Source organism: Haliotis rubra, unplaced genomic scaffold (genome assembly GCF_003918875.1).
Source record: "Haliotis rubra isolate DU_JTF1 unplaced genomic scaffold, ASM391887v1 Scf157, whole genome shotgun sequence".
Taxonomy (NCBI): Eukaryota; Metazoa; Mollusca; class Gastropoda; order Lepetellida; family Haliotidae; genus Haliotis; species Haliotis rubra.
The window spans coordinates 1,530,457-1,548,306 of NW_025765525.1; the positions used below are offsets into that span (position 1 = coordinate 1,530,457).

Here is a 17,850-nt window from a genome sequence, read left to right on the forward strand (position 1 = left end):
ATTCTAACTCGTATTTTCTTGGGTACAATCAGTTTCCAAGTGATGACTATTGAAATGATTAATTCTCCAGTGATATGTCACCAGTTACCATCCTAAATACGATTGACACATGTCATTGTATCCCAGTTGCGTAGATTTAGGCTAATGCTGTTAATCACCAGATTGTCTGGTGCAGATTCGATAATTTACAGACTGCTGCCATGTAGCTGGAATATTGCTAAGTGTGTTAAGCAACAAACAAACATACAAGTACAAAATCTGCAATATTTGAATATATTATTCCTGATGAAATACTAGCTTCTGATATAATTCCTTTGATCGTTGCATCAAAATTGTTTGAAGTTATTTATTGGGCATGTAACTGAATCACCAGTATGTTGGGAGAAAACAAGATGACGAAAAAAGACACTTGGTAATCTCTGCGATCTAAAGCTTAAAAGAATAGGAAATTTCAGTTGTAAATCATTAAGTCTGCTGATGTTTCTATCCCAAAATTATTATATATGGGTAAAGTCTGTTAATACCTGTTTGCTTACAGATGAACTGTTTGAAGCGATACAATGAAGGTTTTGCTGTACATAATACTCGCAATTAATTAAAGTGAGAATTATTTTCTCAAGATTTTCTCAATGTCATTTGTGTCAAATACTCTGATTTTCTGCAAGCATCATGTGAAATTTAATATGCTGCTTTAGATTTTTATCCTGTGTGAGATGTTTTTGTGGGACATATTAAAATGGGCAACATCTGTCCATGGATCTCGTCAAACCATTGCACGAGATAACATTTCTGGAGCAATATGTATTCATGAATCAGGCACATCGGTAGGTAAAGTGCTGACTTAATGATTGTTTATACTTTGTATTTTTCAAGCCAAGAATTTTTGAGTTTCCATAACAACATGTTTCATACATTTATTCACAAAAGATAATTTCCATTGTGGGGGATATCAGTGACTTTGTCGTCTTTATTAAGATACAACTCTTTAACGTTCACATTCTGCCCTTTTTGTTGTGTTTCTGCATTTTCTATATATGGAGTTAAAACCTTAAGTGTCTTAATGATTCAAGATTTGTTGCATCTGGAAATTGATGACAAAATCGAAATTCAAACATGTCCACTGTTATTTCCAGGAACTGGGGCATGGGTGGCCCAGATGTCTCTGGTGCTGCAATCCTATGTTCAGAGTTGCTTCCCTTTGACATGCCAGAATTCTGTGATGTTAGGTTTGAATCCTGGTTCAGCATACTCAGCTTTTCCCATAGTCGTAAACATCTGAGACCTTCATCATTACAGAATGTCATGCCATGATATAACTGGAATAGTGTTCAAAGCAAATAACACCCAACTCACTCACTCACTCACTTGTTTGTTCTCACGACGAAGACCTGGGTTCGATTCCCCACATGGGTGCTATGTGTGAAGCCCATTTCTGGTGTTCCCCGCCGTGATTTGGCTGGAATATTGCTCACTCACTCACTCACTAACTCACTCTCACTCACTAACTCACTCTCACACACTCTCTCACTCACTCACTCTCACACTCACACTCACTCACTCACTCACTCACTCACTCACTCACTCACTCACTCACTCACTCACTCACTCACTCACTCACTCAATCACTCAATCACTCACTCAATCACTCACTCACTCATAACCCAGGTGAGCTGCAGAGTAGAGGTATTGTAATTTCTTAAAAATCCAGAGGTGACTATGTATCAGATATTGAATTGATTTCAATTCAAGATATTGAATTGATATTCATTTAAGATTGATATCATTACTCATTATGGTTAGTGTCAGCATTTATTTTAATATGTGTAAATCCTAGAACTCCTACAATGGAAATACAGACTACAACTATACACCTGTAATCAATACATTAACGACCTGCACAGGTAACAGGTGTGTGTGGCACATCCGTGACAGGTGATCACGATTACTTCTTGTATGTACTCATGGTAGGTGTGGTGTTAATGATCAATGATTTCACGTTGGAATGTCGTTTTGTTGATGGTTGTCGATACAATGTCATTAGCAAATTGGAATGAGCAGAATGATTTATAGATTTTAGTGTGTCAAGTATATATGTATGACTCAGAAATGTTTTATGTAAGGTTTTAATTTTACCTGTTGTTTTGAATTCTACCATGACATTTAAGTATGTTCGTTTTTGATTGGCTGTTACTAAATAATTAGAAGAGAACATTTTTCAATAACCACTTTTGAGAGCAGATTCACTGCACGTAGTGTCAAAACACTATGCAAGGGTAATGAGTGCATATTTAAAACGCGTTTTATTCATGGTGCATATGTCATGGTAGAATGGAGATAACCCTATTGTGTTTACATTTTGGAAGTGATTATAGTTGGTTGAACGCTGCTAAATGTTTCATTTAAAACCTCACGCTAACGCGTTCGGTTTTAATTTTACCTGTTATTTTGACATACCTAATGTAGGCAAGACCAATTTTATTGTGCATTTTTACAGATTTGTAACCCCCAAATACCTGAAGAAACCAAAATCTTATACAGATATAAGATGTATTAGATTTGAAGTTACATTTAGGCATTGTTTTGATTAATATATACTGTAAGCCATTAAAAACGCAATTGGTATTTGTTGTCCTGAAACTTACAAAAGTTCTACTGAAGATTTGTTCCTGCGATACAGAGGATGTAGGGATAAAAGGCTGTTTTTCTGGCCCATTTCGAGTTCGAGTCCCGGAGCATTCCTCTGAGATGAACTTTGATACTTAAAACTGAACCTGTGACATTTCTCGGAAACACAACCACATTCATGAAACACGTTGTGCACATGCATTACCTGCACCCAGGCCCTTTTAAAGCACAAGGAATTGTGGAACTCAATCACTTTGAGAAAGGAATCAGGTTATCGGTATGGTCAGCCACGGTGCTTCAGATGTGATGATTGCCAGGCACTTTAATGTGCATCCATCCACTGTAAGTCGACTCAGACAACGTTTTCGGGCTACCGGAAGTGTTGCTGATTGTCCGCGACCTGGTGCACCACCTGTGATAACAGCTCGACAAAACCGCAATATCCGTGTTTCACCCTTGCGAAATCGGTTCCAAACAGCTGATGATTAGGCAAGGAGGACAATTGGGACAAGTCAACGTTGCCAAGGACGCCTTGCTGCCTTCAACATCCGGTGTCGTCACCCGTACCATGGTCCAACTTTATTGCATCGCCACAGACTTGCCAGACAGCGATGGGCAGCAAATGGGGCCAATCTTGGCAACAGGACATGGCCAAATGTCATTTTTCAGATGAATCCAGGTTTAACTGATCCTTTTGTAGATGGACGCCAACAGATTTATCGACGTAAAGGAGAAAGATGCGTACAAACTGTGTCCTTGAACATGATCGTTTTGGAGGGGGTGGTGTCATGATCAGACCATAGACCATCAGAAGCTGCAGACCATCCAACAGCTGTTCCTGAGAATGTGTGTCTTTCAATGCCCCAAAGACTGCGAGCATGTTTTGCAGCGCACGGTGGACACACACGATATTGACTGCAAGTGACCCCTCCTTTGTGTGATGTCGTTGTTGCGTCACTGATGTTGTTGTTGACTGGACATTTTCAGATGAAATTATTCACAGATGTTCACTTAAAACATATCTGCCAGTTAGGTTTATATATGTTGAAATTAGTGTGAGTAAAGAAAGTATGAATGTCAAATTGCATTTTTAATGGCTTTCAGTATATTTTCTTGTGTTTAACATACACAAACCGGTTTTATGTTTTAGGCCAGGGAGAGAACCAATGGTGTTAAAATGGGAATGTAATTTTTCATTTTGAGATAAAAGAAAACTTTTGACAGGATTATTCTCTGTTACCATGGTAACAGAAATTTTAGTAGACCATCACATTTGCTATTTTTAACACAAATCTATGAGAGTGGTTGATATTTTAATGCTGTTTGTCAAAATGAATATAGTACGTTTGTCAAGACATATGACTGAAATTCTGTCTCGTCACATTATACTCGCTCTGTTTCGGTTGTGCATTTTGAATTTCGAGCTCAACTTGAAAGTCAAGGGAGGTATGTCATAGCCTGCTTGTATTCATTGTGGGTATGGCTCTGTATGGTCCTTTGATGCCTTGATCCTGATTGTCCTCTTACTGTCCAAGACAACCAAAGCCATGTCTTTGCCCTCTAGCATCCCAGACTTGTAGGGCAGGGCGGGTGGGGGCCGTGTGGTGCAGTAGCCTAGTGGTTATAATGTTAGCTTGTCATGCCAGAGACCAGGGTTTGATTCACCACATGGGTAGAATGTGTGAGGACCATCTGCCCCCCCACCATGATAAAACCATATTTACTCACCTACTTGTACTTTTGGTAAAGGTGAAGTCAAATATGTGTATGGTTTGCTCTGAAGTTTCACTCAATCACTCTCTCTCTCTCTCACTCACTCACTCTCAACCACCCACCCACCCACCCACCCTCTCTCTCACTCATACTCACACTCACTCACTCTGCACGCTCATTCACTCACTCTCACACTCGCTCACTCATTAGTTTACACAACAAATACTCCTTAAAGGTGAGTTGTAAGGTTCTGTTGACCAGGGGTGTTGGCGTAACCTAATGGTTAAACTGTCTACTGGTCACGCTGAAAACTCAGGTACGATTCCCCACATGGGTACAATGTGTGATGCCCATGTCTGGTGTCACCTGCCATGATACTACTGAAATATTACTAAAAGAGGCGTAAAACCAAACTCACTCACTCAGTCTGATGACCAAACACAGAGTAGATGAATGCATGTCTTCATAAGCATCCTTCAGCTTTCCCGTTCATATTCCAGCAGTGTTAGAGACCAGATGTTCCGGAATACTGTATATCATGAAATTAATGCGTCACAAATTTAATGCGATTGCTAGGGTCTAGACTAAAATGCGTCACGAAATTAATGCGAGCTCAGGAATCTGTGTTGATGATAAAATGTGACACCCTGAATCTTTGGTGTTGTTCTTTTTCTTTTCACACTTGTTATTTACCAAATAACCTGAATTGAGCTTGTTAAGCAATGAATTGAAATGAGCTGACAATGTTTTGATTACGCTGCCATGTTTGATCACGTGATTGCTTGCTACAACTTGTCTTATGACAACATGTATAAACGTAATCCGACTTGAAAGACACAAGTCATCTACCAAGGTACAACAAACAACGTGGCTAGAGAATGTCCGGTCTGGCTGATGTGCTTGAGTGACTTTAAACAATGACCAGTGATTGTAACCAGTGATAATTACATGTGGTTTGAGATACCTGTAATGAGGAAGTGACCTGTATTGATGTAATGTATAGTGTCAACAGATTTACGTTTCCTGTCTTTTATTAAGTAGACATGATCAGACTGAAATGCGTCATAATAATAATGCGAGAAGAGTACAGACGCATTTTTCGCATTAATAAAATGATCGCATTAATTTCATGATTTACAGTATTTGACCTGACCCCTTTAAATGTTACTCATCCATTTTTTGTGTGAAAACAAATAGCTTTCCATCAGATCATGTCGCCATGTCGGACTACAACATCAGTAGGTGGAATGTAATGTGTTCAACATGTGTTACTTCCAGAGACTGGGAGATGATCACCATCCATGACGTCACCTTCTGATGATGTGCAAGTTCCCCACGATCTGGATAGGTAAGAAATTATATTCCACGCATGGACATTGTGTAAACCCTATACTTCCCTGATTATAAACATGTTGAAGCAAAATGTAGAATAGACGTCAGCAGTGTTATGCGTGTCATCTTTATGGCACATGCTGCAAAGACAATTTGCTGATATAACAATCTGAGCTCTCATCGTCCAGAACCAAAGTTTCCCTTTCATGGCAGCTGTGGTTTATAATGAAGCATATGACTTCATGGATAACAACTTCTTGTGTATTGGATAGAATGATGTTTCGATGTAGATTCTTACACAGTTATCAATGGCAGTGTTCCGATGATTCAAAATAATTGAAAATCGATCGAAGGAAGGATTACAAATAATTATCGATTGTAAAAAACATATTTTCAGAATTTAGTTGTTTTCGTATAACACACTTGAATAAAGTAAACTAACCATTAAATTTGATGAATATTCATGAGCAAACATGCACTCAACAGCGTAAAGCTATGTGCATTGTCAAATTTTAACCACTTTTATTGTTTAATTACAATTCCAGTGTCTTTCTTGCATGCATTTCATTGCATGACAGTATTAGTTATAAAAATCATGCATTTGAAAACCTGGGGAAAACTACATTAAAAATGTATATACTTCGATTATAATTGATAATTGTTCACCACAAGTCCTCCGATAATCTATAGTGGATTTTGTTTATGATTCCCAACACTAGCTATAGTTATCAAGCTAAAAGTCTTTTATCCATCAAGTTGTATGCTTCGTTATTACTTGCCAAATTCTAGGGTGCTGATCAGTCAATAACATGTATTATGTAAACTCGATATCTCTTAAAACGTTGCACCCAATGTCTTCAATTATGTCAACAGCCTACATTGGGTGATTATGCAGACACCAGTCATTAAAAGGTTGTATTGTCTTTGAAGATTTAGACATAATTTACAGTCATCTGTTTCGTAAATAATACAATTGGTTAAGATATTGCAAAGCTTGAAATTTTAGTCTCGAGCTGAAGAATATATTGCCATTGCTTACAAATTTGATGTCAGGAATTAACAAAATGGGTATCAGGGTATCAGGGTGGGGTGGGGTGGGGTGGGGTACCCTGGTAGAAAATTTGGACCCGTCCCAGCCCTAATACACACTGATACTGACAGTAGATATCTATACATTCACATCAACTATATTCCTGAAATATCTTCTGAGTTAGGAGAAGATTCTGAGAAGTGACCATGACTAGAAACTACATCACACAAAAGGTTATCTTCTATGTGACCAAAAGATATAAACTTGTAAATATGTTATGTTTCATTCTTCTTTAGCGGCGGGGGACATTGCCATGTTTGTGGCAAACACTTGTTTGGTTATAATTAGTGACCACATCACAACTGGACATTTGTTTGAATTTCATAGAGAGGATCAGCGAATACTGTTTTCCACAAGAGAAGTTCAATGATTAAGTTTACTTGCAGCCTGCCAGCATACAGCTGGAATATTGCTGAGTGTGGCGTTAAACAACAACCAGCTTAGTCTATTTCGGTCAAAATGATGCCGATGAATCACAATCTGACACCATATCGGTTCATGATCAAACATTCATTTCAACGCAGAATGTAATGTAAACAAAAGATCAACTCTGGAAAAAAGTTTCATAACGTTTGTCTCCAAAATAAAAAATTACTTAACAAACCATCATCATTTTGTTTTAATTTTCCGTGTGAAGTTTTACGAGGGTAAAGTACCAGTAGTACTGTTGCAGGAACAGCCTCAAGGGTGGGAAGCACGTGCAATTGTGACGTCACATCAAGCATAGCCAATCGATTTATTGACAGGGTACATGAGACAATGAAATTCACCTTTGACATCAAGTCACAGCAACTGTTTTTAACCTTCTGCCTTCTGACAAAATAGGAAGATATGATAAGAAATATGTTATTCTGACATTTGTATGAATCATCTCCAGGAACCCTCTTTCTCCTGCTCCTCCTCCCTGAGACGGCAGCCAACTACTTCATCGATGTCGACAGCTACATCAAGTACAATGCCAGTAGTTTCCAGCTTCTGGGGGCTGAGGATCGTCTGACCTTCAGCTTCACTTTCTGCAACAGCCGTGGTCTTCTGCTCTACCAAGCAGGGGCAGATAACTTCTTCTCGCTTGGTGTATATAGTGGCAATATCTACCTAGAGTGGAAGACACTCAACAGAGTCATAGAGGTGAGAGGGTTAATGATGGACAGTCATGGAGGTCATGGAATTAATAGTGGAGACAGTAGACTGTCATAGAAGTGAGGGGGTTAATAGTGGAGACACTAGACAAGGTGGGGGTTAATAGTGGAGACACAAGACAGTCATGGAAGTGAGGGGATGGAACAGTGGAGACACTCACAATGAGTAGTGAGACACAAGACAGGTGAGGGGGTAGTGGAGACACTAGACAGGTGAGGGGGGGTGGAGACACTAGACAGAGACAGGTGAGGGGGTTAATAGTAGGAGAGACACTAGACAGGTGAGGGGGTTAATAGTGGAGACACTAGACAGGTGAGGGGGTTAATAGTGGAGACACTAGACAGGTGAGTGGGTTAATAGTGGAGACACTAGACAGGGGTTTAATAGTAGAGACAGACAGGTGAGGGGGTTAATAGTGGAGACACTAGACAGGTGAGGGGGTTAATAGTGGAGACACTAGACAGGTGAGGGGTTAATAGTGGAGACACACTAGACAGGTGAGGGGTTAATAGTGGAGACACTAGGTGGGGTTAATAGTGGAGACACTAGACAGGTGAGGGGGTTAATAGTGGAGACACTAGACAGGTGAGGGGGTTAATAGTGGAGACACTAGACAGGTGAGGGGGTTAATAGTGGAGACACTAGACAGTGGAGACATAGACAGGTGAGGTGGGGTTAGACAGGTGAGTTAATGGAGACACTAGACAGGTGAGGGTTAACAGTGGAGACACTAGACAGGTGAGGGGGTTAATAGTGGAGACACTAGACAGGTGAGGGGTTAACAGGTGAGGTGAGGGGTTAATAGTGGAGACACTAGACAGGTGAGACACAGGTGAGTGGGTTAATAGTGGAGACACTAGACAGGTGAGGGGTTAATAGTGGAGACACTAGACAGGTGAGGGGTTAATAGTGGAGACACTAGACACATGAGGGGGTTAATAGTGGAGACACTAGAGGTGGGGTTAATGACACTAGACAGTAGAGACACTAGACAGGTGAGGGGGTTAATAGTGGAGACACTAGACAGTCAGGTAGAAGTGACAGGGTTAATAGTGGAGACACTAGACATAGAGGTGAGGGGTTAATAGTGGAGACATACTACAGTCATGGAATTGAGGAGTTTAATAGTGGAGACACTGGACATACAGGTGAGGGGTTAGTGGTTACAGAGGTGGTGTGATTATATTAAATATTCATTGTTTTAAAGCATCTTTAATTATCTGAAAGTACTTGATCATGGTAACAGACTGTTTTCTTGCAATAAACTTCAGCTGACAATAGGTGACGGCAGTCTCATGCCCAACACAAGCTACACAGTAGACATCACAGGACTACGTAGCCGCAGCTTCACCCGAGCTACCATCAATGGCCGTGTGATGTCGGTCACTTACCTGGTGGAGCTGGACCAACAGCTGGATCTCTCCTCCCTAGCTGGAGAGCTCTACATCGGGGGATATAACTCCCTCAATGACCTCAAAGTAAGGATTATATGTGTTGAAAGCAAAACTTTGGAATAACAAGATTCACCACGACTGTTTTAAACCTTTGTCAGAATTCATTTGAGTGATATGTTTTTGGTACAGGCCCGATTTGGCCGGGTACATCCTTGTTATCTCCAGGACTTACATTTTGATGAATTTACGCTAACCCCTGGATCAATTCCCGTTGTTGCTGCAATCATAGATTGCCCTTGTTTTTAATTAACATTTTACCAACCAATCAAATGTTGGCAAAAGGGAATTGGGAGATAACTCAAAGCCGTGGTCAGTTTTGAAGACAACTGTTCCATCCAAAAGATTTTTGGCGACTGTCTTTCTTTCATTTTTTCAGTACTTAATTTCTTACAAAATTGATCCTAATCAACAGACCTGACCACCATGTTGTTGATACTGCCAACCAGACTATGTAGCTGGTTTGTAGCCTGTGTTCTGATTGGTATGTTGGACCTATAGGCTATAGTAGTGTAGCCAATGAACTCAGCAGCTGGAGATCAATGGCAGTAATTCCACATGAATGGAACCAGGGCTGTTTTACAAGAATGCAAGCCCGGGCAGTAAGGCGACTGAGATGGGTACTAGGACTTCCATAATCCATGTTACTCTTTCTCAGCTGGACACCTCCCGTCTGTCAGCGTATCTGGTCACGTGTCTGGAGTATGTTGAGACGGCAACACGCAGACTCAATCTGACTGGGGACTACATGCATCATGTACAGACCAGGTGAGATATAGACAAGCTCGGATCTTCACATGGGTACATTGTGTGAAGTGAATGTTAGGTGTTCTCACCATCATACTGGTGAAATGCAGTTTACAGTGTTGGAATAACAAATTCACTATTTGATTATAATGCAGCAAAACCTGCATTCAAACACTGTTGGAAAAAGGGTTCAAATCAAAGGGTTCAAATACTGTGGGACATGGAGTTCCGGATTTTCAGACAAGGTTTACTGTCAAGGGTTCAAATACACGGGTTCAAATACTGGTCGGACAAGGGGTTGTCAGACGGATAGATTTTAGACAAGGGTTCAAATACTGATAGAAAAGGGGTTTTCAAATAGACAAGGTTTCAAAAATACTGTCAGAAGATTTCAGATGAACAAGGGTTTAGATACTGTCGGACAAGGGTTCAAATACTTTCAGTCAAAAGGGTTCAAATACTGTCGGACAAGGGTTCAAATACTTTCAGTCAAGGGTTCAAATACTGTCGGACCAGGGTTCAAATACTAGCCAGACAAGGGTTCAAATACTCTGTCAACGGTTCAAATACTGATAGACAAAGGGCTCAGTCGATAAGGGTTCAAAATACTGTGGGATGTGGGTTCAAAAGATATCAGACAAGGGTTCAAATACTGATAGACAAGGGCTCAAAAGATGTCAGTCAAGGGTTCAAATACTGTTAGACAAGGGCTTAGAAGATGTCAGACAAGGGTTCAAAAAACATTAAACAAGGGTTTAAATACTGTTAGACAAGAGCTCAGAAGAAGACAAGGGTTCAAATCACAAGGGACAAGCACAGAAGATGTCAGGACAAGTTCAAATAATATGGTTTCCAAGGGCCCAGAAGGTCATGGTTCCACCAGGTCATTCTTTGTCTTTCTTCTCAGCTGTCCATCTGACCTGTGTTCAAAGTCCCCAATCATCACCATGACAACCAGCCAGGCATTCGCCCTCATGGACATCCAGCTGACACCTCGCACGAACACGATCATCCAACTCGAATTCCGCACAAAGTGGTTTTACATAATCATTGATCATCTACCCGTAATGTATCCTTGAATTTGAATCCCAAAGCAGCTATTGTTTTTATAAACCAGACACTCTCAGACTTCTTACCTTAAGACCTTCTCTTGACCTCTCCTACATATAATCATTGGTCCAGTTCCACAGAGCAATCGTAGTGGAGTGGCTTGTAGCTCCCATTCTTCAGTACTAAGATCACTTTGTGAAAGGGGGCTGGGGGATTTTGTTTTAATGGTATTGTACGACATTGAAGGTCCAAGTCATTCTGTGTGATCTAAGCTCAAGCATAGCTTGTGTGCATGATCAGTTATCTATTTAAAGAACAATATTTGATCCTTGTGTACAACTTGTGGGTGATCTCACAAGGTCAAGGTCACTAGAGGTAAAATTATGACACAATGTGAGGTGTAATTCCAGGTCAATTTGGATTACATGTCTAGGATGAGCACTAAGGAACTACCTCAGCTTATTGTCTTGTCAAGCACAGCGTTATCCAGAACTCCTCGGAGGCAGATATTCGGTCTAGTGTCTGAAGCAAATGATATTACAGATCCCACTAAGGACTAAACATTTCACAGTTTCACAGTTTCTCAGAAAATACAATATGAACATTCAAACAAATAATTTTGTAACAATATCATGATGTTTTCCTCAGTTGACACTTGGTTTAGATAAAGTACAGGTCATGATTGTGTCGAATGTGCATCAAGAACCAAATAGAACAGGAGACTGAAACTCTCTGTGACCGATATAGACCCGTTTGGCTCAAAAGCGGACCGATGAATTGCATTCTAACTCGAAAACTACTATACATATAATACTCAATGAAACACTGATCATAATCAAAACATCAGACCAACTCTGTGATTTTTTTGCAGAATTTATGTCCTAAAAATAAAAAAGTTGTTTAACAAACTATCATTAATTTTTTTACAAAGTTCACTATTTGTTACGAGGGAGGACTGCAAAAAGAGGAACAGCCAGCTGTTAAACTGCAGTATGGTATCTTAGTGGCTTAGCACTGATACTCCAACATTTGTCAAGACAAGCAGCTACTCCCTCACACCAACAGTACCTAAACTCAGAAACCAGACTGTGTGGGGTCATGTTTTTGCTAACCCATGCTTGTCGTAAGAGGCGACTAACAGGATCGGGTGGTCAGGCTTGGTTGACAGATGTCATCGTATCCCAATTGCTTAGAACGATGCTCATGCTGTTGATCACTGGATTGTCTGGTCCAGATTCGGCTATTTACAGATCGCTGCCATATAGCTGGAATATTGCTGAGCGTGGTGTTAAACAACAAACCAACCAACAAAATCATATCATTGCTGTCTGCAATAGTATGAAGGTGCTGACCCAATGAATGGACACCTCATCAAAGTTTAGGGAAGAATGACTTATCAGTGGGAACCCACAGTTATCGACTGGGATTATATTATATGTTCCTTGTAGTCTGGTGGTAATCAAGCATTGTGTATGTGAAGAACTTGGAATAAAGAAAGGTATTTTGCTCTTGTTTATGAACTTGATCAAGGGGAGGTAATATTGTACATTCAACAGTCTATAGATTACCCCCCTTTAGCTACTTGCACTATTGTTGCATGAATAAGCGTTTCTTTTAGGGAACGTGCCTCCTGATATACTTGGCCACAGAATTGAATTTCAAATAATGAATTGTTTTACTCTTCTGCTAAACTGACATGTATTAAATATTACTTCATTGTGAGCTGACATAGGTACTTGATCTGCATCGATGTTTCATTCAAAGAACAGATAAGTTCATATCTGTACATCAGCTCTGCCTACATTATATTTTCTTAAATGCCACTTTGTGATGTAAGGTGTGTAAATCAACCTGTCCTTCTGTGTCAGGGCTCAGCAAGGGCTTATCTTCTACCTTGGTGGTCCGGCCTATCTGGTGCTGTACTTGGAACAAAGTGGTCAGCTCACACTCGGACTTAACACGAAGGTGGGTTATATATTTCATGCTATGTGGCCTATATCCTGGTGTTATGGGGTTTTGGACATATTCGTTGTAGTCTTGATTATTGCATGAAAATTGTAAAACATGTCACTAACTTATGAAGGATAACCTTGTCCTTAACGCAAACCATCATTCAAGAATGTGTGATGCATTACACCTTGTTAGAGCCAGAGTGATCACTACTTGTTCATGTTCTTCATATGATGTTCGAAAATTCATAATCTGATGTTTTAAGCTAAGACCTGCTGAACAGCTACAGAGAATTTTGCTCTTTTGAGTAAGTTTATATATTGAGGAGCAACCATTTAATTGTCTGGGTAGGGGCTGTAATTTTTGCTTGAGATGGTCATTAGTTTCTTATAAATTAAAAGACTTATTTTTTTCAGCTTGAAAATTGCTGAAATTATATTGTATTGAATTAATAAAAAATAACATAATGTATTTTTTTAGATTCGTTTGCAAGAAATGGCAGAGTTTTACACAGACTTTGAAAAATAGGAGTCATGGTGACTCACAATATCTATTTTTGAAAGTCATTTTCAATATTTGGGAGTCATGAAAATTTAATATTTCTTTGTGTTTATAAATCAGAAAGCAAGAGTTTGGCAAATATTTTATTGTTTTATGTTGTATTGTCATTTTGTATAACTAGTTACTAATATAAGTTGTATGCTTCTCTCGAGGGTAATACAGTCTGATGTACATCTTTTTGTAGCAGTGTCACCCGAGCCAGTAGCAAGGATTAGTGTCTCCTCTGAGTTCTTTGGAACAATCTTACAGCTCTGTCAAAGTCAAGCTATCATCGAAAACTATCATTGCTTGCTTATCAAACTGATCTTATTGAACTGAATTCCGAGGGTCACCCATCAAACTTGCGTCAAGTTTGACTCGTATGATAATATTTTGAGAGTCTTTCACAAAATTGTTGCTTCAAATACGCAGGAATCATGCGTCATGTAAAACCCTGAAATGGGCACATTGTTTCTTTTCCAAACATACATGACTGATACTACTGTAAAAAGAGTGAGTGAGTGAGTTTAGTTTTATGCTGCACTCAGCAATATTCCAGCTATATGGCGGCGGTCTGTAAATAATCGAGTCTGGACCAGACAATCCAGTGATCAACAGCATGAGCATCGATCTACGCAATTGGAATAGGATGACATGTGTCAACCAAGTCAGCGAGCCTTGACTGGTCAACCCGATCCCATTATTCACCTCTTACGACAAGCATAGGTTACTGAAGTTCCTAACACGGATCTTCACAGGTCTACTATTTTAGAAGAAATAAACATCATTGACAACTGATGTACCGTACTGTGATATCACTAATACTGTTCTGAGTGAAATTTACTCGTTAACTTATCTCATATATTGAAAGATTTCTCTGGTCTAATTGTATGAAACTAGGATTGAGAGTTTTCTTTCACAACGTAATAGTAGGGCAAAATAAAGTTACATTGAAAAATTGGATTTGACCACAATGTCAGTAGAGCTGTTCTGTGTCGTATTGTGGTGCTCCTGACTGGGACCCGTGAAGGTCTGGGTTAGAATAGGTCGTCAGTAACCCATGCTTGTCGTAAGAGGCGACTAACGGGATCGGGTGGTCAGGCTCGCTGACTTGGTTGACACATGTCATCGGTTCCCAGTTGCGCAGATCAATGCTCATGCTGTTGATCACTGGATTGTCTGGTCCAGAATTGTTTATTTACAGATCGCCGCCATATAGCTGGAATATTGCTGAGTGCAGGCGTAAAAGTAAACTCACTCACACTCAATACCTGACTAGAAGTGACACTTTGTCTCATCTGAAATGTTCTCCCTACTGATGGCGTTGTTGTTGTAGGGCACTGGTCCAGGAGTGTTTGCCACAACTACCGGGAGTGTATTGTACAACACAGGGGAGTGGATGTTGGTGCAGGTGCGTCGTCAGGGCAACACCGCAGTGCTGCTGGATGGAACAGGGATCCAACTGGCGGAAGCTCAGTATGGTCAGTTGTCTACTTTATGTATAAGGAAACAAAGCATGTTTTATGTCGTTAATATCAATTCTCAGGTTGTTTTTTGTGTGTGAGAGAGAGAGAAAGAGAGAGGGGAGGGAGGTGGGGGGACTAAAAGTCAACTCATGGACCAGGTCACCTGGTGATAGAATTTATGATGTAATATGATGTAATCACAGAGGCGAGAAGACACCTGGGGACTTCTCATCGTTGCTTTAATCCTGTTCCTTGTTTTTTTCAGCTTCCAGTGGAACTGGTGAGTTGGTACTACATACCACACTTCCTCTCTTTACCAAACAGTTTGTCTGATAGTCACTGTGTACCTTGACTGCTATGTGTTGTCAGGTCAAGGGTCACAGAAATTCAGGTCAAGGGTCATAGGATTGTCAGGTCATAGGTCAGGTTTGTCAAGTCAAGGATCACAGGTTTGTTCGGTCAAGGGTGATAGGTTTGTCAGGTCATGGGTTTATTTGATACAATATATTCCTTACCTTGTCAGCTTGCTGATGGGACATCTTTGGTCATGTGGACAAAGGACGTGACCTCTGGACAGAAGGTCCATGGTTCAAATCCCATCATGGGACTCAGAAATGTTATGGCTGCTACATTTGAGCAAAATACATCACAGTACCTTCCATGTGTCCTGGGATGTGCCTTCTGTTGACGAGGGAGTATGTAGCTGGGCATGGTGTCATCGCAGAGGTCACATCTTTGATGGATAACAACTTCTTTATTATGAGAGTGTGACGTTTCGATACAGATTCTTGTACCGTTGTCAAGCAGGAATGTAACATCACCTCAATACCCATCCTATTTGTTAATTATCTTGTTGTCTTGTTTTCCATATGAAATTGTGTGTTCATATTCATGCAACTTTAAAGACTTGCTAAGACCATGTTGTAATTTTGATCTCATTCCTTAGGTGTGGCGCAAACTCTCAATGCAGCAGAATTGTTTATTGGTGGAGTTGTCTCCCCTTCACTGATATCGTCACTGCCGCAATCAGCCCAGGTATCTCTACGTGGATGTTTTGATGAACTTCGGTTTGCTGCCTTCAGCATTGCGTCAGAACCTGCCAAGCTCATCAACTTTGGACATTCTAAATCAGAGAGGTAGGTGCGAAAATATATTTCATGATAACAAACAGTGTTCCTCATGATGAGACTTTTTAGTATTCCAGTTTTTTTGACAACAGCCAAGACAGGAAGTGTCTGTTATTATGATCAATATGTCGGGATGTGGTGATATGGAACCTTCAAGTCTCTTAGTCTTACCACTTGATTAATTGGGGCAGTAGGGTGGCCTAGTGGTTACAGCGTTCACTCGTCATGCTGAAGACCCGGGTTTGATTCCCCACGTGTGCAGTGTGTGAAGACCATACTCACTTGATTAATTAAGTCGCCACCTTTATAGGTTGCAGGAGGTCTAACCTGGCAACTCTGATGGCTACATACCGTTCTCCTTGCCACAGGCTTCGACAGATAGCCTTGGCATTAACTGAATTTATTTCTTTTTACATTTCAAAAAGGTTTCTTTTGTTTCATGTTCTTATCCGACATGAGTCATTTATGATGTCATGAAGCATATTGTCTGTTTCTGGTATTTCTTTATCAAATTAAAACTTTGTCTATACTGTTCAAAAGAAAAAGAACACTCAATTTTTTTTGATGACTATGGTTTGTCTGTTGTCGTGTCATAATATTTTTCGAATATTTTCTGAAACAAATAACATTTTAAAGAAACATCCTTGGCCACCTTGGAATGTTTGGCAGTTTCTGGAATTATCCAGGTCTTATAGCTGGAATGTAGCGGATAGTGATGTTAAACAACAAGTAACAGTAAATGAGTGTGAACCATGGACCTTCTGTTGGTCTAGACCCATGAAGATCCGGGGTAGAAAAGGTCTTCAGCAACCCATGCTTGCCACAAAAGGCGACTATGTTTGTACATGTCATTGGATCCCAATTGCTTATGTAGCGGTCATAAAAGTTCCAAGTGTTGTGATGGGCTTCGAACCACGCACCTTCTGATCTGACACCCGTGAAGGTCCGGGTTAGAATATTGATCTTCAGTAACCCATGCTTGTCGTAAGAGGCCACTAACGGGATCGGGTGGTCAGGCTCGCTGAGTTGGTTGACACATGTCATCGGTTCCCAATTGCGCAGATCGATGCTCATGCTGTTGATCACTGGATTGTCTGTTCCAGACTCGATTATTTACAGACCGCCGCCATATAGCTGGAATATTGCTGAGTGTGGCGTAAAACTAAACTCACTCAACTCACTCATTCTGTTGGTCTATGTCTCAATTCTCCCTGAAACTCCTCCACACCCAGCAACAACAGCATCTCCATCACATATCCGTGAAGATCCGGGTTAGAATATTGATCTTCAGCAATCCATGCTTGTTGTAAGAGGCGACTAACGGGATCAGGTGGTCAGGCTTGCTGACTTGGTTGATACATGTCATTGTATCTCAGTTGTGTTTCCCAATAGATTGTATCCCAATAGATCGATGCTCATGATGTTGATCACTGGATTGTATGATTCAGACTCTTGTATTTACAGACTGCCGCCATATAGCTGGAATATTGCTGAGTGCGATGTTAAAACAACAAACAAACAAAAGCATGCTGTTCAAAGTGTCTCAAAACTTAAGGATTACTTGAAAAGTATTTTGTTGCGTATAATCCTTGAAACATATTGCTGCTATTACTATATTT

At 40.3% G+C, this 17,850-nt stretch overlaps 1 protein-coding gene across 1 annotated transcript in view; it reads left to right on the forward strand.

The window, feature by feature from the left end:
* Positions 1-5,600: 5,600 nt before the first annotated feature.
* The window catches only part of LOC124271036 (protein crumbs-like), a 113,005-nt gene continuing 100,755 nt past the window's right edge, over positions 5,601-17,850 (forward strand). The window contains 9 exon segments of the mRNA XM_046706094.1: positions 5,601-5,686; positions 7,638-7,888; positions 9,172-9,378; positions 10,010-10,119; positions 11,006-11,131; positions 13,017-13,113; positions 14,975-15,119; positions 15,370-15,384; positions 16,051-16,240. Of these exon segments, the coding sequence (XP_046562050.1) occupies positions 5,656-5,686; positions 7,638-7,888; positions 9,172-9,378; positions 10,010-10,119; positions 11,006-11,131; positions 13,017-13,113; positions 14,975-15,119; positions 15,370-15,384; positions 16,051-16,240 (1,172 nt within the window). The 5' untranslated portion in view covers positions 5,601-5,655.